Raw genomic sequence first — 26327 nt, 5'->3', positions numbered from 1 at the left:
GTATGCATTAAGTCAAAATGATAGCAATTAGTGGGGTCTTCCAAGCAAAAATTCATGAAACTGATATTTGTATGAAATACAGCAGAATTCTAAGGTATTTAGAAAACAGCTTATGTTCTTGATACACAAATAAAACTGATACTTCAGTTATAGTAACTGTCTTATAAAAGTACAGTGAAACTTCTTTAATTTCACACTCTTAGACAAAATTAAAACAAAACATATACTTTGCACTTGCCCAAATGGGTATAGCAATACTCCCTCTATATCAACTTAGCTAATGTTATTTAGGGAGATGATGTAGCACTGTTGGCAGTAATATTTCTTCTGTCAGCAGAAATCATGTCCCATCTAGACAAAACCTGACAATAACCCTCTTTTTCCTCCTTCAGACACCAAAAAAACCCATGGACCTTGCTGAATGCTTGGAAAGAGTGTTCCTGTGATGTCACTCACCGTGCTTGTATCAGGGAAGAAATAAAATTTCCAAAGACAGGGCTTCCCATTAAGAACAATTAGCATTTTAGGAATGCCTATGCCTTTTAAGCTGAAAGTGTTAAGAGTTTGTTTTCTGATTACAATTGCAGTGACGGAGCTAGTCTAGCACTTATGATTTCAGTCCTCCTCAGTTAAAACCAGTACCTTTAACATCATCCCAAGATGCAGTGTGCATGAGACAACCTGCATAGAAGCTGGGTGAGCCACATTCAGCATTAGTTTAGCTCATAAACAGAGCAGGAAACAAAATAGCCAAATCTCGGGGAAGAAAGAACAAAGTTGACAGCATCTGAGTATACCTCAAAAAATACCACCCTGTATTATCTTTGTCTGAATTGTGCCTCCCTCAGAAACCAGATTACTGTTTATCTCAATCTCTCTCACAGAGACAACATTTAGCAAACTACCTTCACATAAAGCAAAGGAAAGTCTTCATCTTGCATACTTTGGGCATTGATTCTGCATGCAAAAGGCACTGGTGGATTTCAAGTGTTGTAAGTAAGTAATAGTATAAGACTAGCATGGATAAATATGTAGATACTGTAACTCAGTGCACTCCATGTAACAATCCACCTCAGAACAACAAATAGTCATATAGGGCTCCATGTGGGCATGGCACTGATCATCCAGATCAAGTTTATTCATAGATATTGCCTTATTTAAGACAGACTTGTATTTTGATAACATTACAATGTACCACAGGTTTATATTACTACCCACATTTCCATCCTTTGTAATCAACATATGACTACATGCTACATCTGATAATAGATCACATATTTACTGATTTTTATTAAGTTTTTTAACTCTGCAATTATTACTTGTAATAAAATTGCCTCTTTTTTCATTTTGTACAAGTCTTACATCTTTAGAAGAACTATCCAATCTCTTTTACAATGTTTTTTCCTCAGTTACATGAGGTTTTGGATAACTAGCACAGTGAGTCAGATACTATTCATGGAGTGACTGTCTTTAGCATAAGACATTAAAAAAAGTGTTGAATATTTGTGATAACTCAAGTTCCCGTGATCCTTTCAGAGCAGAGAGTTAATACCAGTGCCCAGCCATCTTCCAGCTCTGGTAATACAGATGGGACATTAAGTTCATGAAATCCAAAGGCAAAACACCCATGGACTTTTAGAAGACAGCTAAACAAAGAAGAAACCATCAAGTGGTTTGGAGGCAAATTCACAGTGTATAAGCTAGTTTGCAGCACATGTGATGTAGCTTCCCCGCACTGAAAATGAAGGAAACTACATACAGGATAGTGCAAATCAGTTGGCATGCTGTAAATCCCTACTAGAGGTTACCTTGCAGTAACAGTCTCACAGGAGTTAGGAACTTACAAACTCCAAAGTGTTTTGCTGTTGTTGTTGTTGTTATTTCTAAGTCAGCGTGAAATCTGTCACTGACTGCTCTGAGAAAAATCCATTCCATCTACTCATTTAAATAAACTGCACATGAAGGTTTATTCACTCTCCATCCTGAAGTGCCATGCATATCCCATGTTTCTAATTGAGAGAGGTCCAAGAATGCTATCTGCCTTTGTCCTATGATTCAAGTTTGTATCCCATTTTCCTGACATCCTTGGATGAAATTTCAATACACGTTTCCTGAGAAATTTTAATTACCAAAGGCCAGAATTGAATACAGTGCAAACCCTCTGACAAACCCAGTATTTCCAGTGAAACCCTCCAATGCCTCAAATGCACTAAGTTCTACCTTGCCTGAAACTTAGCTAACAATTCTCTGTCTCGTCACGGGACTCAGACAATCTGCATGCCCAGATCAGTGACTGGCAACACTGCATTTAAATATATGGTATTAAGTGAAATTGTCTGCTAAGTCACATCACTTAATTTCAACTGAGCTTCCATTAGCCATCATGTAATTTCTGAAAATTTTCTATACTTTTTTCCATCCCGGGACTGCATTTTGCCAACATCTGATATTTCCCATTATTTTACGGGTAGCCTTAGCTATAACCAACCATTTTCTCAAGCCAATCTTACAAGTTGATCGAATCTTCACAGTTCTGAGGTTTTTTCAAAAAAATACAAATAATTTCTATAATATGGTAATCAGCTAATCCTATATATTGTGCAAACATTCCCACGATAGTATAATCACAGAATATGTCAATGTACATTACAACAGCAATAAAACCCACGATAAATGGATTGAAAATCCTCACACAAGCCAGTGAAAGGCCAGCCCAGTTTCTTTTATAACGTATAACAAAAGGCATGGTGTCATGCCTTTCACACAATATTGTCATCATAAATGGAAGTCATCAAAATTCTAAAGAATAGAAGATCCCTAATTTAGGAGAAAAACACCCAAAAAAATGTGGGGGTTCTTCTGCAAATCCAATTGCTCACTACTTTCCCAGGTAAAATATCCACAAGTGCTGGTATGGCCATCTTTAGTTCACGAATTAGAGAGATATCAGAGGCTTGGTTGTTAGCAGGTCTCATTATTGTTACCATAATATAAGACCCAGTTTCACAGTACTAATATTGGTATGCTCACAGGAAATTACTCAAATCAGAGAAAAAGGTAATTTAATATACTTCTCAATGGAAACGCTGTGGACTGTATGAAAATGTTAAGATCTTTATAATATAGAGAGCAGACAAAGCTGAAGAACAATGAAGAGAAAGAGAAAGAGAAGAAAGAGAAGATAATGAGAATGAGAGAGAAAAAGAGAGAGAAAGCGAAAGCGAAGGAGAAAGCGAAAGTGAAAGCGAAAGAGGGGAGGGGAGGGGAGGGGCGGGGAGGGGACGGTAGGGGTGGGGAGGAAGAGAGGAGACTCGAGGAGAGGAGACTCGAGGAGAGGAGAGGAGACTCGAGGAGAGGAGACTCGAGGAGACTCGAGGAGACTCGAGGAGACTCGAGGAGAGGAGAGAAAAGAGGGAAAAGAGGGAAAAGAAGGGAAGGGAAGGGAAGGGAAGGGAAGGGAAGGGAAGGGAAGGGAAGGGAAGGGAAGGGAAGGGAAGGGAAGGGAAGGGGAGGGGAGGGGAGGGGAGGGGAGGGGAGGGGAGGGGAGGGCAGGGGAGGGGAAGGGGAAGGGGAAGGGGAAGGGGAAGGGGAAGGGGAAGGGGAAGGGGAAGGGGAAGGGGAAGGGGAAGGGGAAGGGGAAGGGGAAGGGGAAGGGGAAGGGGAAGGGGAAGGGGAAGGGGAAGGGGAAGGGGAAGGGGAAGGGGAAGGGGAAGGGGAAGGGGAAGGGGAAGGGGAAGGGGAAGGGGAAGGGGAAGGGGAAGGGGAAGGGGAAGGGGAAGGGGAAGGGGAAGGGGAAGGAAGGGGAGGGAAGGGGAGGGAAGGGGAGGGAAGGGGAGGGAAGGGAAGGGAAGGGAAGGGAAGGGAAGGGAAGGGAAGGGAAGGGAAGGGAAGGGAAGGGAAGGGAAGGGAAGGGAAGGGAAGGGAAGGGAAGGGAAGGGAAGGGAAGGGAAGGGAAGGGAAGGGAAGGGAAGGGAAGGGAAGGGAAGGGAAGGGAAGGGAAGGGAAGGGAAGGGAAGGGAAGGGAAGGGAAGGGAAGGGAAGGGAAGGGAAGGGAAGGGAAGGGAAGGGAAGGGAAGGGAAGGGAAGGGAAGGGAAGGGAAGGGAAGGGAAGGGAAGGGAAGGGAAGGGAAGGAAAGGAAAGGAAAGGAAAGGAAAGGAAAGGAAAGGAAAGGAAAGGAAAGGAAAGGAAAGGAAAGGAAAGGAAAGGAAAGGAAAGGAAAGGAAAGGAAAGGAAAGGAAAGGAAAGGAAAGGAAAGGAAAGGAAAGGAAAGGAAAGGAAAAAGAAAAAAAGAAAAAAAAAGAAAAAAAGAAAAAAGAAAAAAAGTAAAAAAGAAAAAAAAAGAAAAAAAAAGAAAAAAGAAAAAAAGAAAAAGTAAAGAAAAAGTAAAGAGAAGGAAAAGTAAAGAGAAGAAAAGGGAGAGGAAGATGGGGGGAGGAGAGGACAGGCAAGGGGAGGGAAGGGAAGGGGAGAACAGAGTGGAGAGGAGAGAAAAGAAAGATAAAAGAGAGAAAAAGGAGGGGGAAAAAAAAAGAGAAAAAGAAGAAAAAAGAAAAAGCCAGTATTTCCTAAAGCGCTCTCTTAAGATAAAGGGAGGTGCAATATTTAGTTTCCCTTCTAGAAACACATTTATTTTCACAGCTACCTTTTAGGATAAATTTATTTCTTACTTTTAGTAAAGAACCAGAACTGGCCCAAAAGCCTTTCTGTTAACATAAGTAGCTGTCCAGAGGAAAAAAAAAAAAAGTATATGTGTATATTTCTATGTATTAAAGTGCATGTACATATATACATATTGTGTGTATGCATCTCCATGTATTGTGTGTATGCATCTCCACCTATTTTTATATCTACATTTAAATGTATTTATAAAGATGTATATAATAACATTTTGTGTATGTATATAGCACAATATATTGTATATATACATGCATGCACACACATATATGCATGCACCCCGCAGAAAAGCTGCAGCAAAAATTCTAAAAGCTTTTTCCTTCCACTACATCTGTAGTTCATCTTGCCATATATGCCACTGATATATTTTAAAAGAAAAAGCATGTTAAATTAAAATAATTCTTGCAGTATGTAAAGCAAAAGGAACATGCATACTTTGCTTGTTACAAGACTAGATTTGTGTTGGTTTATTGTAAACTTATCACCACAAGAGCAATAATGATCCTTAAAACAGATTACATTTCAAACTGAAGCCTGAAGGTATCCGCCACGGTTTACCACGTCACATCGTCAAGGCTTATATCTGTAAACGTGAGAACAAGAACAGGTCTCTTGACTTCACCAATCGGCTCGTTTGTCTGTTGCAACTGTTCAGGATCCTGTGATTAGATCTTTCATGGGTCTGGCAATAACTTCATGAGAAGAGTGAATTTTGACCCCCTGTGTGTGGCAATGGGAAGACAGTCACTGTCTGCATGTTTCAGAGGTTCATCTAACACTCTCGCAAATCCTCTGTATTGCCCAGTGACTGCTAAACACTGCGTAAAGCTCATGTTATGCAAAACTCATCCCATCATACTGCCCACCACTTAATAGCAAGAGGGCTATGAAATTCCACATACAGGTAACATGGGGTACAGGAAAGGTATGCAAGGTAGGAAAGAAGCAAGCCTCTTGCCCTGCTGTGGTGACTAGAGCTATTTGCCTGTTGGCACGCTTTCAATATCATACTCCCAGACTCAGTCACCTCCTTCCCTGCCATCACATGGACTTTTTTTTTCTCTTATTTTTAATCAAAAGACTACTGCTAATGAAACTCAGGAAACTATCTCATGGAATTAACTCATGAAAAATATCAATTAGCAGGAGATGGTGATGAGCTTCTTGCAACTTTCTGATCCCCACGCCTAACCATAGAGCTAGGTAACTCACTTCTACCCTTGCTGCCCTCATACTGCCAACAGCACTCCAAAAAGTGACAAGAAAGGATGAATATTTGCATCCCCTCTGTAAGTCCACTCAGCAGCTGAAGAACTTCTTGCTTACAAAATAATTATTTGATATCATAAATCGTTTAAATAAACCAGCTGATAAATGAGATTCACTGCTGATATGCAAAGTAGTGCAAGTTATTTGTGGATAAGAGGAAAGAAAGAAGCTTGTAACTTATTTTCTGAAGGCAAAAGTTAAAAAAAATAAATAAATAAAATAAATAAATAAAGGAGTAGAAATCTTTAAATCACACATCACTTACCTGCTGTTGCTACCTGTTCCTACTTATTTTTTGGTGGCTTTCTTACCATGTGAACGACAAGTCAGCTTACACTTCCCTCAGAAGCCTTTCGTTACATTACTGATGCAATGTCATACATTACTTTTTAATATTTGCACCAAAGTATGGAGAAAATCAAAATGCCAGTTTGTGTACTGAAGAATGTAAATTCCTCAGCATCTTTAAGTTGTGTATGTATTAACTTATTCAACCGCCTTCTAGTGTCACTTGTTTTTACCACGTACATTGTACAGGAGATCAGAAACAAGGTGTCTTCAAAAACCCAACTCGAAAGACAGCCGCTAACAGATATATGGTCATTGCCTGCCAGAATACCAGAAGAAAGCTAAAAGTTTTTACTAATACTGACTAGTGGGTTTTATTATTTTTTATTAATTCAGTAGAAAAACAAAAGTTTCCCATGCTGCTCCCTAGGATTCTGTACAAATTCTCATTATGGAAAGTAAAGCATTATGAGTAGGCTTTTAGAAACATGTAATTGGCATCAGATCAGTATAAAAGCACTGCCCAACTGGACTGTAGACTGTAAATTACAGTATAGAATAATGATAACCCTTTAGAAGATACAGATGGGGTATAAGTCTACTTAATCAACACTAGGAATCTACTGGTTGTTTTCGCAGTAAGGTGAATAACAAAACCTTTTTTTAAATAAAACTAGCAAGATGCCACACAAGGACAATTGAATTAGACTAGTAACAGTCTATCAAAAGAACAACAGTAACTAGTTAGCAATGAAAAATGGCATGTATTGACAATAAACAGGGGGAAAAAAGAGCTTTCAGGGAAATATTTCCTTTAGCTTAAAAAATGGCACTAATCAAGACTTCCAAATTAATTTACCTTACCTTTATTATAGTTCAATTCAATTTCAAAGTAGTTTTATTGCAAAGATCACCAGGCAAGTTGCCGTAAAGAGAAGTGGTTCATCATGCTGAGCACATCTTTCTAAATGTCAAATGCTACATTTCAACAGGAAAATTTATTTGATTCCTAACTGGCCCTTTCATCTTTGATTTGGAAACCATGTAGTAAGTTTTAGATTCATCAAAGCTAATATCAGTCTAGTAATGAAAGGATGTTTTAAACTAAGTAGGCACTACTACACTTGTTCCAGCTCATGTCTGAGATTTCATTCCACTTAAATATTTGTCTAATTCAAATCACAAAATATAACAGCTTCTCTTTTAATTTAAGGAGAGTGGAATTCAGCATCAGGGGTACAAATGTTTCCAGGGCCTGAAGAAGAAGAATAAAAAGATTATTTTTTTCTGAATTTTCTCTCAAATACAATTTTCTTTGGAGGAACTTGTTCCTGAATCCAGCTATTACATTGCTGGTTACTTTGCCTCCAATGTTCAACTAAAGCTAAAGGTACAGCCATTCTTCACTTTCTTCATATCAGAATTTGTGAGAAAAAAAATAAAAAGCTCAGCATCCCTATTAATAAATGATGACCACTGACACTGAAAATCTAAACAGTGCATCTGGAAAGAGGAAGTTGTAAGAATTTTCTTGTGGCCCACTAGATTTATCATCTCAAAAACCCTCTTTGCGTGCCATATGGAAAGTGCAAAGGAGGTGACTAGGTTTTATTCAACAGCTTCATGTAGCTGTAACTCCACTGATTTCAATGGCTTTATTCCCACTTCTAACCTTGGTATGAATAGCACCAACATTAGATGCACTGCAGAGAACTAATGGAAGCAATTCAATTATAATTTAATTATTAATATGTAGATCAAATTTTGTTTTGACCAATTTCTCCTTATAAAAGTCATATGAAGTTACATATCATACTGTTTTAATCCTACTTATAAAAATGTGATTAAAATCTGTTCTAAAAGGTAAACTAAAGAGGTTAGGGAAAAACATGTATTTTTTACTATTGTAAAAACTGCAAGCTCAGAGTTCAGCTGGATTTAGTTAACAGGGCATGTAAGATGGGTGGGACAGGAACTTTGGAAGCAAAATGTGAATATTGCATTGGACTGAATGGAAGATGTACCTCAGCAGAATGAGGAAGCGGTCTCATAATTAATAATTTTGTCTTTTTCATACTGTTTAGGATGCCAAAAATAGAACAAACTACCTAGATGCACCCAGATATTCTCAGTTAAACTTGGACAAACCTGTGTCAATACAACACCCAGAGTGAATTTGAAGCTTTGCTAACAGGAATATTTTAGAATACAGTGCAATTCATATTAGTAGATCGTTTTTCAAGTAATTTGTATGTATTTCAGTTTTTGATCCAACAATGAGAAAAAAGAAAAAAATTGTCATGAAATGTATTGAAGGACTACTTCAAGTACACTTTATACTGCCAGCTTAAAAAAAAAAAGAAAAACAAAAAAGAAAAACAATACATTTCCTAGTCATAGAAAACATTTTTTCCCTTGTAAATGGAACTTAAATGAATCTAACATGATTGACAAGTACCTCACAAGCAAGCCTTGGCAACACTTAATGCAAGTCCATCTCTTCAGCGTTTTAAGCAAAATTCCTTCACAACTGTTTGTCTTTGCAATAACTCCTACAAAGCTCATTAGTGCCAGCCTTGGTTTATCCCCCATGTCATGCATTTATCCCTGGGATGCATTATCAACATGTGGCACATGTCCTTGACATGCACAGAAGAGTTGCACCCCAGGATAGCAGCATGCATGACAATAGTGTTGACTCTTACTCCTTTATGGTTGCTGGGATGTAACCGAGAAATCTAATAACTGTGACAGTAGGCCTTTAGGTTTTTCCTTGCCTTTCCAGACAGTGAAGCTGCACAGACACTAATGAAAGGTTAAATGAATAGGAATAGCTGACAAGAGGTACAATAAAGAAGGGACTTGGTAATCCACAGACACTGAGCAGAGATCCTTGGCTCAAGCAGAGAAAGGACAGCACATCGTCGAGTCACAATATTTAAAACAGCTTGCTATACACAGAGGCTTTTGTGTCTGGGTACATGTCTGGCTTTGGAAGAAAAAAAGATACTGAAAAGAAATTTCAGCATGGGGCACTTTGGCAAATGTCAGGTCACAATAAGGGAAAAATGTTTTTTGTTTGCTGTTACATCTTTGTATTCAACATTAAAAAGCATTGCCTAAAAGCACAAATCACAAGTTTCAAAATAATACATATTTGACAAATATGATAAAGTTGCAACACTAATTCAGTGTGATTCCAGCTGACAGCATGATGGCTGTTGTACATACCCTCAGTTTCGTTTACAGCTGATAACAGTTCATAATATGCTTTGCATACCGTCTGAAACTTTCCCCGTAGCCGAAGAATTCTAACAGGCCTAGTTTCTTAAGTTTTATATGCAGCAGAACTGTGGACGTAACCAATTGTAACACACTGCAGGAACACAGCTGAACTTCCAGACAGTGCACCAGATCACGGTGACTTACAGACTTTTTAGCTGTTAGCTTATGGAATCTTGATTTCTATTTGGTTCATTACTTACAAATCAGCATAATAGCCATTCTGTTTTTTATAACGGCAAATAATCACAGTGTCCAGCGTGTTTTTAGAACCCCTCTACATCTTTGTAATTTTCTACAAAAATCTGTTTTAAGTAAATAATAGAACATGATAGCTCCATGAAAAGAAAATTTTGAAAGAAACATAAAGAACTCCCTAAAGTAACAAATCAGAAACAAATCTGATTAAGTTATCTAAATTTGTGTTTTTCACATAAAGTATTCCAAGAAAGAAGTACGGACATAGCCTCTACAGACAAAAAGAATTCTCCCTCAATAACTTTGATTTACCTGGAATAAGAAAAATAGTATTTGCATATGTATCTGGTGTATAAAATATACATATTTATAACATGTGGTGAGAGTACTGTGAAAAGATTCTAAAATGAAAGAACCTCTTTGAACAACCACATTAAATTACAGCAGAACTCCTGAGTGTACTAAGATTCTAATAATCAACAAATAAAGGCTTTTACTAGCAAGGCACATAATGAGAGCTACTGTGCAAGAGATAAAGGAGACAAATCTGGTAGTTTATCTCACTGGATTATATCATTTACTTAAATGGTAAATAAGTTTGTCCAAAGTAATGCTTGTAAAAGCTTCCATATAACTATTAAGCAGCAATTATGATCAATGCATTTTTAGAACAAATATGTCAGAATTTAGGTGGGATGAAACTGACACAGAATACAAGGTTTAAACAGATGCTTTTTATTAAGCCATGTTAAACGCTATTCCTCTAAATTAAGTACAAATTCCTGGCTAGATTAGGAAGTGATACACGTTTCCAAGATGACAGATATACTCTATTTGTTTTATATTTTATGGGGAACTTTTTGTATTTCCAGATATGCATAATTTTTTTTTCCCAACACATACTAATAGTTACATTAAAACAAAAGGCCATGCAAGCCTGCAGATCAAGAGTCAGGACTCCTTCATTAAAAAACATACAGTGAAGAAAGGACTGAAATTCTGTTGATAGTGTCCAATATGCAAAAGGAAGAGGAACGCTGTCAGAAACTCCCATATTTAGGGGAAAAATATAGATTTTGTCTTTGTATAAAATCCAATATTTTACATGGACTTCTTTTAATGTAATTAGTTTGCTGACAGTAATTTTTTTTCTTTAAATTGCTGACATTTGTAGTCAGCAACAACATACATGTACATCCACTGTAGAATAAAGTCACCTTGAAAACTAAATACTACATCTTTGGCTCTGAAAAAGAGTTAGGAATCAACATGCACTTATTCAGAATATTTTTCTGCCTTTTTTTTTTTTTTTTCCACCTTAGGCATATCTAATAAAATCATGAAGCTCCCTCTAGCTCTGCAGAGGAGCTAAACTGACCAATGATCCTTTACAGTTCCTTCCCATTTTCAAAAGCAATACTAAAAGGGAGCAAGAGCAGTATTTCCCTTACATAATAAGTGTTCTTTTCATTCAGCAGTTTTCAATTCTACAACTTGAAAGGACATGGATAATATGTGAGAACATCTGCTATGAAATACAGAAAGTTAAATACTGCTTATTATTGTGCAGCATAGTAAAGACCCTCTTAATCATTTCCAACTTACACTTTATTTACAAAATTCCAGTTTGAAATCTTACATTGTTTGACAAGCTAGCCATGTATGTATTTAAACACACACACACGCCTACACACACATACTCGAGCGCACCTCCACTGCACTTTTCAACTACTAAGTGCAAAATAATGTAAAGGAATGACAACTAATACTACAGTTCCATTTTAGAACACAGATTTCAAGTACGGAGTGTCTTAGTTCAAAACCAATTTGTTTGTATACACTGGTTTTCCAGAAAACCAGTAATGCCAGTGGTAATTTGCTGACTGTATTTTCACCTACCATAATATTTACACATACCATTTGTAATGGCTTTTATTGTTTAATCTCCACTGCATTTCAGTATTGGATACTATGGAATTACAGTTATTTAGCAGGCTATAAATAATGTAGTTGGCATGTGCAATTGATATTTAAAATGTCTTACGACAACTGTAAAAGCCTCATTACAGACTAGCAAATCATTTCTAACAAGCAAGTTCAACTGACAAATACCAAAGCAAACCTGCAGTCTACGCTGCAAGCATGTTTGTTTTATTTAAAGGATACACATATAATGCAGCATGCAATGGACCATCCATACAGGCTATAAATAAGAAAGAAAGAGAACTTCCAAAGTAATATGGCTATTGTGAAATTTTCTAAAATAATACTAGGGAAAAAAAAAAAAAAGGAAAACTCAGTTAACAACAGAAAGAATAGCTTACTTTCCCCTCCCCCCTTTATGAGCTAGTGTCCAATTTCTTCTTTTCTGAACAGCTGTATTATCCAACTTAAGTTGCTCTGCTAATTTCAGTCCCACAAGGACTAACTTGGAAGGCAAAAAAGTACTAGAAAAGATCAATTTGCTGGGAAAGATCAAATGAGAAAACTGTGGGGACAGCACCAGGTCAGAGTGTGAAGAACTAAGCAGACCTGTTCTTCATTAACTTAAGCTCTCTTGGGACGTCACACACTACCTGTCCATGGGCTTATTGAACCGCCTAACCCTCGTCTCTGTACCATTCTTCTGGGCCCAAGTGAATCATATCCTGCTGCTGACAAGTTAGCAGGGGACTGCGGCTGCAACATGAAAGTACTTTTCTTTCTTGTCTAAATCAGGCAGATTTTGAAAAGACGACACAGCACTGACTCGTGACATGGCAAGATGAAATGAGAGGTCTGGGCTGGTCTTCGAGCTGTGCAGATAAAAGTAATCAAATGACACTCCTGGAATGCAAATTGGCATTCTTGACTGCAGCAATTGCACAACCATGAAACATCTCTGACAGCAAGCAAGATTAGGACAAAATGTTATGTAAAGCACTGAACTCAAAAACTCACTAGAAAATTCAAACTGTAACACTTACATTTTAATACAGCAACCGTCATCTCGGCTTTCGTCTGTTCCTTTACTTTGTTTAATGTAATCACATGTCTGTCTTTCACAGATACCTCAATAACAAAAATACAGTGTTCTTAAAAATAGGAACCCGCACAGTTTGCTCCCCTAAAATGTCAGTGTTGCATTTATACAAAATAATGTACCATGGCAAGGTTCTCCTATTATGTCTATAAGACGTGTGTGCTTAAGGGACGCTTTCACACTCCCAAGTTTTATAAGGAGTTTCAACATTTGCTCGTAACAAATTAGTGCGCAATTTACATTTAGATTTTCTTGCATCTGAATCAGGCAACGACGGATCATTTGAAATATTTAATGAAATAAATACACAAATTTTAAAATTCTTGTGCTTTAGGAATGTAAGGCAGAACACACATAGAGCTAGATGGTTCATTAATAATGGGCAGCTTAAAATGAAACTGCAGTGTATCAGACAGCTCATATGCCCCATTAAATTTCAGATTAAAAATTCCTGCCGTTTTTAAGGGCAAGGAATGTTCCACATACTTTTACAGGAACTTGGTATTCTTGCGCAGGTCTGCTAATCAGGCTTATCAAATGTTACTGTCTGACATGAACTCAGTAATTGCACTGCGAGCATTTCTACTCTGAATATATGACAAAAAATGCTACCCCATTTTAAAATTCCTGTCTATGGAGGTGGGCTATAATACAGAGACGAAATGGAAGATAACGAGAAATAAAAGTCCACTTCCACCTAAAAATATTTCAGCAACGGCTATGCATGGCTTACATACAGGTTGAGAAAAATATGTAATATTCTGCTCTGACTTCTTAAAAATTGCTTCAAACCATTTTAACTGTCGGCCAGACACACACACAAAAAGACACTCATTGCCACTTTAATCCTGGGTACACCAGATTATTACATGATGTCTTTTGTGCATCAGTTTTACAACAGCTTGACTCTAGGGTAAATGGGAACCATCATAAATCGCATGCTGCTTTCAAAACCACTTTAATTTCTGTCAGCGTTACTGTAACCACAGTCCTGGGCACATGCTGCTCTTTCCCCCTCCCTTTTTTTTTTCTTTCCTTTTTTTTTTTTTTTTTATTGTTGCCTACATTTGACAGTTGCATCTCCTACACTCCAATTGTGGCTTTGATCACTGAAACAAGACATGTCATGTAAGGGAGAGAATGGAAAAACACAAACCCTCCATCTCACGCTCTCCCTTCACTCACACAGAGAGATACACTGTACCTATAGTCTGAGTGCCATGTGTATACACGCATCTATGCGTGTAGACACACACACACATATATATATGTATGTGTAGGCGTGCGTGCGCACGCCAGCATATGTATACGCAAGGCACACCAGACAAACATACAGCATCCCCGGGGTGAGGTGGCAAAAGCTGACGGAAAGCAAGGAAGTAATCAAAGAGCAACTGAAAATACACTACTTCGGTGAGTATGGGCTGAGCGCTGCTCATCAGCAACTGAGGTCGGTCCACTCGCTAAGGCGAGCAGCGAGCATTACGCCTGTACGAGCAGTCACGGCTCTTTGGACGTGTTTGTTCTTCGCAGCTGTTTAACCTATCTTCACTTCAAAGCCCGGACAAGAGAACTTCAGCCAAACGAGGTCCTCGGTCGTTTCGATTTTTTTTTTTATTATTATTATTATTTTTAAATTAAGAGGCGGTGGAAGCCCCAACCCTGCGTTGCAAAAACCCTGCTGTAAAAAGAGATGTGCGATTGCACAGCACATGAAACACGCGGCAAGAACTTGCTCAAAGTTGGCTTTTGGGGCTCCCCCCTCCCTCCTACAGCCAGCGCATCCACACAGCTCTACCAGTTCTGTTAACAGCCGCTGATTGGAGAGGTGCAAACTGCAAGCACATGCACAACAAAAAGAAAAGAGTTACGGAGGGAAGGTGGATTTACACTTCTGTCTCCCTGCCTCAGGCGCTGTTTCACACGCGAACACACAGCTCCTTCCCCCACTCGCAGAGGTTACCTTCACGTTGTGTGCAAACCTTACTCGTTTCCGAGCAGGAGGTGGTGTCCAAAAAAGATCAGACCACCGTATGTCCAATTCGACCCCACTCCACCTTCGCTCTCCCTCCCTCCATAGACACACACTTTAAAAAAAAAAAAAAAAAGGAAAGGAAAGGAAAGGAAAAAAAAAAAACCACACACACACTATCCCCTCGTCTTTAGTGGAGGGAAGGAGGCGGTAAAAAAGCATGTGGCCATCCCATTTCAATCCCCAAACTCGCTGAAAGTTTAGCACAGCCTCTTAGTCATTTTTTCCCCCAATCCAAGCGGCACGAGGCTGATTTATTTATTTATTACCCCCCTCCTTCGCCTGCCCGGCTGCTTGTTTATTTGAAGGCTGAAACACAACGGATAGCGAGCAGGGCTGCTTGTGTTACTGCACGATTTATTAATCAAATCAAACCGAAGTAAAGGCTAGAATGAAAACGAAAGGCTGCTGGAAACTTCTTACCATCTCTGCATGCTGGTTGTCAAGTGCACCCCCTGTCTCTCGATCTCCTCTCAGCGGCAGTGCCTGCACCCTTCCTGCTGCCTCAGGGCTCTCAGCGCCTCTCTCTCTTTGCCCTCTCTCCGTCTCTCCTTCCTCCCCTTCGTCCTCCCCACTTTCCTCTCTCTTTCTCGCCCTCACAGCTTCAGGTGGTTTGAACTAAAAAACACAGCGAGAATTCAAAAACAAAAAAGATAGGTTTTTTGTTTGTTTGTTTGTTTCCCCCCAAAAAGCGAGCAGCAGCGGCAGCCAGAGCCTCTCCTCTCTCCTCTCTCTCTCTCCCTCTGACTCTTCCAAAACTTCAGCCCCCAAAGTTCAGCCCGAGCAGCAGAGGGAAAGGAAGGGAAAGAGCTTTCAGCGGAGCGCTGGAAGTGATGGGAGGAGGGACCCAGGTTGGGGTCAGAGCCTCCACAGGTTGGTCTGGTGGTGCGGGGCCGTTCGGCTGGGGCAGGGGAAGGGGAGGCGGCGGCGCGGCGGGGGGGGGGGGGGGGAAGGGGGGCTGCGAGCGGGGCCGAGGGGGCCCTGCGGTGCCCGGGGGCGCGGGGCACGGCTCGCTGAGGCCCCGTCCCCCCGCCCCGAGGCTCGCCGTGCCGCGGCCGAGCTGTCAGAGCCGCCCGGCGCACGCCGACAACTTGGCGGCCAGCGCGGGGCCGGGGCGCCCCTCTCCGCCTCACCGCGCTTCCCCCTGCCTCGCCGGCCGGCCCCGGCGGGGAGAAGGCGGCGAGGAGGAGGAGGAGGAGGAGGAGGGTGGAGAGGGACGCGGCGGGGACGCGGAGGGGAGAGAGCCGTGGGGAGAGCGTTAGCAGGGAGGCGAAAAGTTAGGCAGGCGCAAAGTTTTCGCTCGCCCGGCCGCTTTCACCGCTCCCCACCCATTGCTCCATCAGCTCCCGGGGCTCGGCGGCGGCGGCGGCGGCTGCAGCGCGGTGTGGGGATCTGAGGGAAAAAAAAAAAAAAAAAAAATCGTGAAAGGAAGGGTGGCCTTTTTTTTTTTTTTTTTTTTTGTCTGTAAGCGCGCGTGTGTTGGGAGGAGGGGAGGAGGGAGGAGGTGAGCCGTCACGGTTGTACGTTCGCAGGGAACAGACAAGAAGCCCCATCTGTGCGTGTGCGACGCCGAGCCAAGCGCGCCCGAACGCGGCCCTCGCCCGCCACGGCGTGGGGGGGGGAGCGCGGCCGCGGCGCCCCGGGGAGCGCGCACACACGCGGCGGGAGCGCGCACCGGGCGGGGGGGGGCGGAGGGGAGCGGGGGGGGGGGGGGCGTGGAGCGCCGCTGGCCGCCCGCGAGCCGCACACGTAGCGCCCGCCGCGGGGCTCTGCCTGGCGGGCGGCGCGGCGCCGTTAGCGCGGTTACTGGCCGTGAGCCGCCGCCTCGCGCCGTCCCCCGGGGAGCGGCGGCTGACAGGGCTGCCCCCGGGCCCTCTCGCGGCCCGTCACGGCGCTGAGGCCGGGGGTCACGAGGGACCTGCGGAGCGGCTCCCCTCGCTCCTCGGGGCCCGTGTAAACGCGGGGTGGGGGGGTGGGTCCTCCAGAAGCGCTGACCCAGAAGGCGCTCACAAGGAGCTGGGTCAAGTCGGTGAGACAGGTAGCTGCCTGGGACTGCAGGTTCCCAACGTAGTGCTGTGCGGCACATCCCTGCGAGTTACCAAGCCACGAGGCTTTGCAGCTGATGTTGCTGTCTTTATCGTTTCTGCATTTCCTATGCCTGCCATAAGAGGGAAGGGTAGCTGACCTGTATTACCACCAAAACTAGGTTTTCGCAGCAACCGACTGGATGTATCCCAAGGTTTCTACTGAAAGCTCGTTCTGTTTCCTGGGTCTTACCCAGATATCTTCATCAGGCATAACACATATCAGCTTGTGGACGGGTCTTACAGTGCCCACATTTTAGGATTAGTTTTGAGCCTTGAGCTGTTGAGAGCGTGTTTCAGGCTCAGACAACGATTCAAAAGTTTGTTTGTTTGTTTGTTTTATAGGAGTACATATGACCAGGTAAAATTTTGAGTAACTTATGGACGTTCTAAAAAAAAAAAAAAAAAAAACAGGACTTTTTAAGCCATGACTTGACACATTTTCTATCAAAGGGGAGAGAGAAGTAAAACCTAGTTAATTATTTCAAAGTCACATTTTACTGTACATAAAAACGCATTTGCCCTTTTGAACCAGTGAAGGGCCAAGAACTACCCAAAACATTGTGTTCACACAGCCCCCTAGTGGTTAAAGCCTTGACAAGTTCACATGCATGTCTCCTCACGTGAAAGCTGGTCCAAAGCAGCTTGATGCAGATTAAAAATAAAACGCTGTAACCTTCTCAGAAGGCATGGTCACCTGCCACCATAAAGATATGCCGTGCCCAGTACAAGGCTGGTCTTTACTACATAGTTGCAGAGAAGAGAATCAAGGCTACAACGAGTTACAGCTTTGTGAAAGAAAGGACTTACAGTAGGTAGGCAAACAGACAACTGAATTTAAAACAAATTTCCTGTATTACCTTGGAAAAGTGAGATTTCTTAAACTGGGGCTAGGCATTTGGTGGAGATATTCCTATATTCCTTAAACCCATAGATTACAGTGATCATAGCCTACATTACACGCTAAAAATTTGATCTAAGCTCAGGCCAACCATTTCAAATGAAGAACCTAGTAAGTGTAACACAATAATTAATAGCTTCCATTTATTTTATTTTAAAATATTTTGGGTCATTTCATATGAAAACTAATAATAATCCATTAAGTAGTTCCTGCGCTACCTTGCTTGATACTTAATTCAGCTTTTTTAAATCTCCCCCTTTTTTTCCCCTCCACCTGTCAATAAGGCAGTGGCTTTTGTATTGACAGTATATTACAGCCTCTTGAAAGCTGCTGAGGAGATAAAATAGCTGGAGGCAAGTTGGCTGTTGGGAGTTCTGATTCTTGGGTTGACAGTATGGGATTACAGGATAAACACTGTGGAATAAGACATTTCTGCTCAAAGGATCAGCAGCACAACAGCTAACTGGTGACATTTGAATATACATCATCATTAGACTTCAGACTGAACAAGCAGCAAGCTTTCCAGAAAGTTTGCATCTTTTGGAATTATATTTTCTGTCACACAGACAACAGTGTTTTGAATTTGCACTCAGTCCCTGCTAAGACTTACCTACTGTGTGGTATCCTGAGATAATCCTAGGAAGATGAGGCCCTTGTTAACATATTATACCATCCATCTGCACGGTGACTTTTCTTTCTTTATATTGCTGTGCTCACTGAGAGTTCAGCACACATGATAGATTTTATAGCCAACGATGAGATATCTTTACTTGTAGTTCAGTGAACATCTCATGAGACTGTGTAAAGACCCAAGTTGTGTCATAGGCTGTCTCATGACTTCTGAAAGCGTCTAATTATCCTAAATTTGGCAGATCATATGTGAGATTTAAGAGAGTAGAAGCAAAGATTAACATTTTTCTTGCTTTTTAGACTGAAGATGTTTGTTAGTGAAGACAGCGGTGACTAACACTTTCAGCTTCATCGATAACATCTAGCCTGTACAGCAAATACTTTTCCGCTGTAGTTTTCCTTAAAAACCAGTTGTAACCACCATAAAGAGTAGTAGTCACTGGTCTGAGATTAATTAACGTGAACAAAGTTGTTTAGCAAAATATTTTTCTTCACTTTTATTTTGACTTGTCAGATGTGAGCACTGAGATGCAGGTTTGCAATAGTCTAAGTAGGAACTGCAGCTTGAGAGGAGTGAAGTATAAGTCATCTAAATTGTGATGTCTCCGGAGTATGGTATTTCTCTGCTGTCTTAATCTTCCTTCTTACTGAATTAATTTATGGTTCACATGAATCTTCTGCACATCCTGCAAACCTGCAGGTGCAGTCCACATGATGTGCCCAACCAGCAGAGAAGTGGAACACAGGACACCAGTTCACTATGAGTGTACACACATCAAACTGAAATCCACCATTGATGGGTGGTGAGGTGAGGAAGAACACTTCCAGAGAAAACTGGTACTCAAATGTAAATGAAAAGCAGTTTCCCAGCAAAAAAAAAAAAAAAATCTCCAAAGGAAAAATGATGTCCAGTCCTGAATATAAAACCTTCTTTATTTTCTGTAATCCAGAACTATTAAAGGGGAAAACAATTCAATTCAGCATAAAAATAACCGTGAATATTTTAGACCAATGTCATTATAAAGCCTTAATCTGGCTATTCATTTTATTCAGAAATATGACTGTAGCATATATATGCATATCCAACATTTATATGAAGTTCCTATGCTGACTATTACTCTACAATATGTAGAATGGCTTATTGCATGATTTACACAAATGGTAGGCTCTTACTTCCTATCAGAGATTTCTCTTTTCCCTTTTGTCTTTTTTTTTTTCCCCCTTTTTAAACTTCCTTTTATTTGAGTTTTCATGCCAGTTAATCTATCGGATTATGACCTTTTTGGTAGAACTTCAACCTTTTTCAATAATTTAATTAGGAAATAGTATCTCTGCATTTATTTTGACAAAGGCCTAATTCTTTCCCTGGGAAACTGTATTTCCTACTATTTTAAAGCAGCAGTTTGATATTTGACCTGATGTAGGCAGTGCATCAGGGGTATACTTTTTACTACTTCTGCACTATTTCAGCTAAATTTAGCTATGGACCATGGAGACTGGAGATGAGGGGTGAAAAACTAGTGACTGACTGTAAAAATTTTGGTTAAAGTTAAACCTGGGCAGTTGCCTACGATTGCATGGGAGCTCAAGACAGGTAGAATCTAATTCACCTATATGGAATTTAACTGCTTCGTCTGCTTTAACTGTGGGTCTGGTCTCTCTTTCTCTTCCTGTCTCATTCATCGCACACCTTAATATTTCTGCAGTAGATTAAGAAGGAATTTTGAGAAATAAGCTTCATTTGCTATACAGACACTCATTTTCATTTAGAGAACATCCCCATTCTGTGTATTTGATATGAACAGATCTTGCAGGGAGAAAATGGTATGTGATCATGTAATTTCAGACACCGTGTGCTCATCACATGGATAGGCTGAATTAATGCTGTGTAGACATTACTAGAGTTAACATTCTTTTACTTCTGAACGTATAACAATGTAAACCCTATATTTCTTAACCAACTGGCAAAATTCACTATGATGTTCATGAAAGTATGTCAAATCTATCTGATTTGCACCAACATACTGAAGGTGATTCCAAGTCTTTCTTGCACTTTAAATATTGGTAGAACCTACCAGTAATAGTGGGTTTTGGAGATGTAAAAAGGTTGTTTGCAGCATGTCCATCTTTTTTTTTTCTTTTTTTTAATATCTTTTTATTATTATTATTATTATGGTACAATATTCTCTGTACCCAGTCTCTTTTAACTCTCTTTTAGAAGTTGCTACCACGCAGCTTGATTTAATCCAAACTTTCCCAGATGCATTAGAAGATGGTCTTAAGACAAATATGCTTCCAGTACTATGTAAGCGCAACTGAGCTCAAATACTTTTCTATATGAAAAACAATAGATACAGATGTTTCTTTTTAGCTCTACAACAGTTTTTGAGAGGGACTTTAGATGTTTTTAAATATCAGCAAAGAACAAAAACAGATTAACACACTTTAGAGATGAAGAGAACAAGGTACAAGAAGTTTCAGCAACTTGCTTTGAAAAAAAAAAAGGAAGTCAAAATATATACTTTGGATCTATGTGCTAGTTCTCTGGTCATCCTTTCTCCAATGAGTACACACTTTGACATTTAAGACATCTCTAGATTGAAGTTTCTTCTTCCTTTGTTGTCAATTCCAATCTCTGTCCATCTTTTTTTTTTTTTTCTATAGCTTGGTAATTGCTAGTCAGAGACCACATGTAGTGTACTATATGCATTCTGGAATATGTCTCAGCTTATCTCATATAACACTTGAGGATATTTTTCCCCAGTGCATCTCAATGTTTTGCAGTTCTCTTAGTGTGTTGCCATTTGTTTTCCTTACACTATTACAGTCAAAAGTGATTGCCTTGGAGAGTTAGTTGGAAGCATGATGGGAAAGTCTCTCTCTCTTTCTTTTTAAAATCCAGTTTAGCTGCTTCAGTCTTGAACTTTAATTGTTAATGGGATTTTGCTTCTTTTATCATGGTATCTTGCAATGAACATTTGTACACTTAAATTGCTTTTATAAATGAGTTCTAACAAATAAAATGCCCCAGTCACAGCTGATACTGATTGGTGACTCATTATCTTAAAAACAACATAAGTGTCAAATGTAATACTGGAAGGCAAGTCACAAAATCTGTCATGTCCATTCTCAAAAGATGACTGCTAAGAGTTCCCTACTTTTAGCAGAATAGTTTTTCTCCTATTTACACCTTGCTTAAAGGAGACTTAAAATGGATGTGGCAAGCTAAGCTGAATACAGTACAGAATGTTAAAATTGGCTTTAAATAAACTGTCATAATGATTCCTCATGCATCATAACTTCCTTATTCATTTTCTCACTCTTTCATAATTGCTTCAAATATTAAAACACCATTGGATCTTTATGTCAAGAGAAAGAAAAGAAGGCAGAAGTATTGAGAACCTAATTCTTGTCTTCTTTCCAATGACCTAATTTTTTAGATTTTGATCTCTCCTAGCAGAGAATTCAGCTGCTCTAACTGCAGGAGCTTAATCAGTCTTATTTGAACTTGAGCTTGGTTCTAAGCCTCACATGCTAAGATCTAGTTAGAATGCCAAGTATTCGTACTGCTCTTTAGTACAAATACTTTGCTGAGTCATCTACACGTTGTGACCAAGGACACAATGTATAGACAGGGGTAGACTTTACTATAGGCATTGGTTAACACCTGGAACCTGGCATAAGTCAGAAATGAAAATACAGTGTCCGAAAACTACTTTCCTTTTAAAAGTACTTTTTCCTTCATGGACTGCTCCCACTGGATCATAAGTGAAATAATGTTTGGAATTGAGTGTTGTATCCAAGTAGAGCTCTGAATTTTCATGCTCTCCTTTGAGTGCCCCCCTTTCAGTTATTCTGATTTCACATCCAAAGAGTTGTTCTTGGATCTTGGACCAATCTATCCAAGTCTGTGGTAGTCCTGGTTGTATTTTCTGAATTAAAAATACTAAATTGACCCCACCTGTGTATGTATATATATACACATATATATGCAGTGAGTGAAAGGGATTTATTCCATGTGTGTATGAATGGACAAGGAGAATTAGGGGAATAATGAACTGCTGGTAAAGGGTGGGTTCTTTTAAAAACTTCAAAATGTTTCAGAGTTGATTCAAAGTTCAAATGTTGATCTTCCAGCATTCATAACTCTTCTGGTTAGTGAGTTTCCATTTTGTAGGGCTTTAATTATATTTGATTTCAAGGATAGAAAATGTCACTTTCTACTTTGAAAGTTAACTCACAAATATGCTTAAGTATGGGAGTTTCTGAAATCCACCATATTAATACTGTCATCAAATACTTCTCTCAGTTAGAGCAGAGCTATATGTGAGGAAGACAGAGCAATGGCTCAAAAGAAGAGACAAAGGAAGCTGCCACTTGAAGAACTGTGGTAATCTAGTTTGTGAAATACTGTCCCAGGAAGACTGCCTATTCTTAGACTATGGCACTGAGTCTGTGGCCACTGCTCATCTCTTAGTAATTTGTAAAATTATCCTCTATATGGTGATCATTTCAATTTGACCGTCTATTTCTGATTTCTTGGTGCACGTGGAACATTTGCATATGCAAGTATCCTCTGGCCCATGACTTCTGCAAACCAATACACTGTGTAAAAGCAAAAAATGATTTTATCTGATTTATCTTTGGTATATATAAGTAAAATTGTTGGCAGTACTCTGAAAAAAAAATATAAAATTATTGCCTTTATGATCTCAACACCATCATTTAATTTGTTTTAGCACTGAGAAAGTTCAAAGCTGGATTATAATTGTTAATGCAACACAGTAGAAGTCATATAATAAAAAATAATTGTTCTGCTCTGAAAAACAGCTTTAAAACCTGTCCTAGACCAAGGCGGCAACCTTGTACCACAGATCAGTGTGACGAGGTCAGGCTTCTTCTGCCTGACTTGTTACTGCCAATTAATGGGTATTGCAGTGATAGCAAAGTAAATATATTACTACTAAAGAAGAAATACCACAAGCTAGGAGATAAGAACTATGACAACTGTTACAAAATCAAGATGTCAGCAGCAGTTATTTGGCATCTTTAGTTCAATGCCATTACAAGCAAATAAAATATTTGAACTTGAAATAGCAGTTTTACTACCCCATAGTCTACAACTTAATAGTCACAGAATTAACTGAATCTTCAGGCACATATGCCTAGCAGCTACAGTCTTGTGGGTTTTTGGTGGTGCGGAAAGTACATGAATCTAAGCTTTATTGTCAGTGCCTCCCATAACATTATTGCTATTTCCTGTTTCACTCTTTAGTAATACAGGATAGGTTGGAGTTTCAAGAAGTTTTCTTCTCCCCACCAAAAAAAGTTTAAAGAATGGTTGCAATGCAGTCCAAATCACACTTTTATAAAGAAGCTGGATAGCTGCTTTTTGCATTTTCTAAATAATTTCACTTATTTCACTTAAAAGACAAAAAGTTTTTCCTTATAATTTTTTTTTGTGCATATGTGTGTGTGTGTTCATATTCCTTTAACGACCAAACATGCACACACACAAACATTAGCTTAGTGCTTTGTAAAAGATGTTGTTAGAATTGAAATCACTACTTAAAAATGTGGGCTAAAAGAAATCCTGTATGTGAAAAGAAGGATGATCTTTAATTGGAGTGCTACATTTATGCAGAGGAAACACATAGACATCTGGTCCTCCATGTATAGTTTTAGGAGGCATTTATTCAGGAAATCTGTTGTAGAAGCATACCAATGGATACATTTTTCCAGACTCCAGAGGAAAATGCTGTTCATCAAGAGAGCAACTAGCTAAGAATACCTCATTTTGTAACAGAGAGGCATCAAAACAAATGCATAATGGGCCAATCTTAGCTCTTAGAATGTTTCAGTCTGTCTTTGCCTTGTCCAGAACCAATTTTATTCACTTCCAGCCTTTAAAACACTTTATAGTATTATTGTAAAGGCTAGGCCAATAATTTAGGCTCTAAATTTAATCAGTATTACCAGGAAAAATAAACCTGTCAATGTAAAGTAGCAACAGGTTAATAGTATTGTTCCTTTTAAATGAAAACCAGTTATTGTGGAGGTGAACAAGAGAAATAAACCATTAAGCATAGAATCACAGAATGGTTGGGTTGGAAGGAACCTTAAAGATCATCCAGTTCCAATGTTCCTGCCATGGGCAGGGATGCCACCCACTAGATCAGGTTACCCAAAGCCCCATCCAGCCTGGACTTGAACACCTCCAGTGATGGAGGTGTTCTCTGGGCAGCCTGTGCCAGGCCTCACCACCCCCGTAAGAATTTCTTCCTTATATCTAATCTAAACCTACCCTCTTTTAGTTTAACCATTACTCCTTGTCCTATCACTACACTCCCTGGCAAAGAGTCCCTCCCCAGCTCTCCTGTAGGCCTCCTTTAGGTACTGGAAGGCCACTATAAGGTCTCCCTGGAGCCTTCTCTTCTCTAGGCTGAGCATCCCCAGCTCTCTCAGCCTTTCTTCATCGGAGAGGTGCTCCAGCCCTCTGATCATCCTCATGGACCTCCTCTGGACTCAGTTGAAGAGGTTCATATCTTTCTTGTGCTGGGGTCCCCAGAGCTGAACGCAGTGCTCCAGGTGACGTCTCACGAGAGCAGAGCAGAGGGGGAGAATCACCTCCCTCGATCCATTGGCCATGCTTCCTTTGATGCAGCCCAGGATACAGTTGGCTTTCTGAGCTGCAAGCGCACATTGCTGGCTCATGTTGAGCTCATCAACCAGCGCTCCCAGGTTCTTCTCCTCAGGGCTGCTCTCAACCCATTCTCTGCCAGCATCACCACCGTATGGCAGAGATGTGCTGCTTCACTTTAAACCAGACCTGTGCAGTCTGTATGGCACCTTTAATTCATGGAATTGCAGATGTTTGGATCTGGATTAAACCTCGGGACATCTAATCAACTTTGATAAGAATAGACATTCTGAGAGCATCTCTAAGAGCTATACAGAATTTTCAAAAAAATCTCCCTGTATAAGTGGCCTCTTCCAGTAGCTCACTACCTTTAATGTTACTTTTTTTCTAATAGCTAAACAAAGTATTTTTCCCTGTAAATAAATTGATTCATTCTTGTCCTATCCTAGACAGACGACATAGCAGACTTTTCAGCACTGGAAGATCTTTACTATGTCCTTCTTCCACCTCTCCCATAGACCAAACAATGTCTTTTCCTTCAAACATTCCTCAGAGGTTATATTTCTGAAAATTATTAGCACTCTTGTTCCTTTTCCCTGTGTGCTTCTCTACTTACCATGAAAGTCAACAAGTTCACTGGACTGATTTGCAAATAGTTTGCTAGCCTCACATGATCCACAGACAACAGAGCTCCTGTATTTTACAGTATTCTTGATATTACAGCTCAAAATGAGATTTGCCTTTTTGTCAAAAATATACTGACCTAGTAAGTTTATATTCCACCCTAACTTGATATCCCCATCTACATCACTGTCCAGGATGCTACTCTGATTTTTATTTTATTTTATTTTATTTTATTTTATTTTATTTTATTTTATTTTATTTTATTTTATTTTATTTTATTTTATTTTATTTTATTTCTTGCTCTGTGTACTTATTACCTATTACTTTGAAATGATCACTTTTTATCTGCTTTCAGCTCAGCAAAAGCAATGTGAACTCTCTCCAAAGTATTTTTGTAACTTCTTCCAGCTAATTGCTATCCATATGTTTTTAAACATATAAAATATACTCTATTTTGTCACCAAAGCTGTTACTGAACTTATGATAAACTTTATCACTATCAAAACACCTGTGTGCCAGTAAGCCATGCCATGTGTTTCAAGGCACAGCTGAGCCAAGCAGTTGTGACTCTGCCTATTCAAACATCTAGCTCAGATGCGAAAACAGTACAGATGTTATCGAGTAGGTCAGAACCCAAGCTAATAAATGCTGGTTATATTACTCTGGAAACCCACTGTAGGTA

The 26327-nt window shown here is 39.9% G+C and overlaps 1 protein-coding gene across 7 annotated transcripts in view; it reads right to left on the bottom strand.

Moving 5' to 3' along the window:
* BNC2 (basonuclin zinc finger protein 2) overlaps positions 1 to 20532 on the bottom strand; it is a 361236-nt gene extending 340704 nt beyond the window's left edge. Inside the window, exons 1-3 of one of the 7 annotated variants that reach the window (XM_083816002.1) lie at positions 16866 to 20532; positions 16095 to 16158; positions 15190 to 15384 (exon numbers count right to left, since the gene is read on the bottom strand). In XM_083816002.1, the coding sequence (XP_083672128.1) occupies positions 15190 to 15384; positions 16095 to 16106 (207 nt within the window). In that variant the 5' untranslated portion in view covers positions 16107 to 16158; positions 16866 to 20532. The other 6 variants (XM_083816007.1, XM_083816004.1, XM_083816006.1 and 3 more) reach the window with 6 other exon arrangements.
* Between the last annotated feature and the right edge of the window lie 5795 nt (positions 20533 to 26327).

This window comes from Anser anser, assembly GCF_964211835.1.
Source record: "Anser anser genome assembly, chromosome: Z".
Classification (NCBI taxonomy): Eukaryota; Metazoa; Chordata; class Aves; order Anseriformes; family Anatidae; genus Anser; species Anser anser.
Note: the sequence above shows the minus strand (reverse complement) of the source record. Positions and strands in the feature narration are given on the sequence as shown.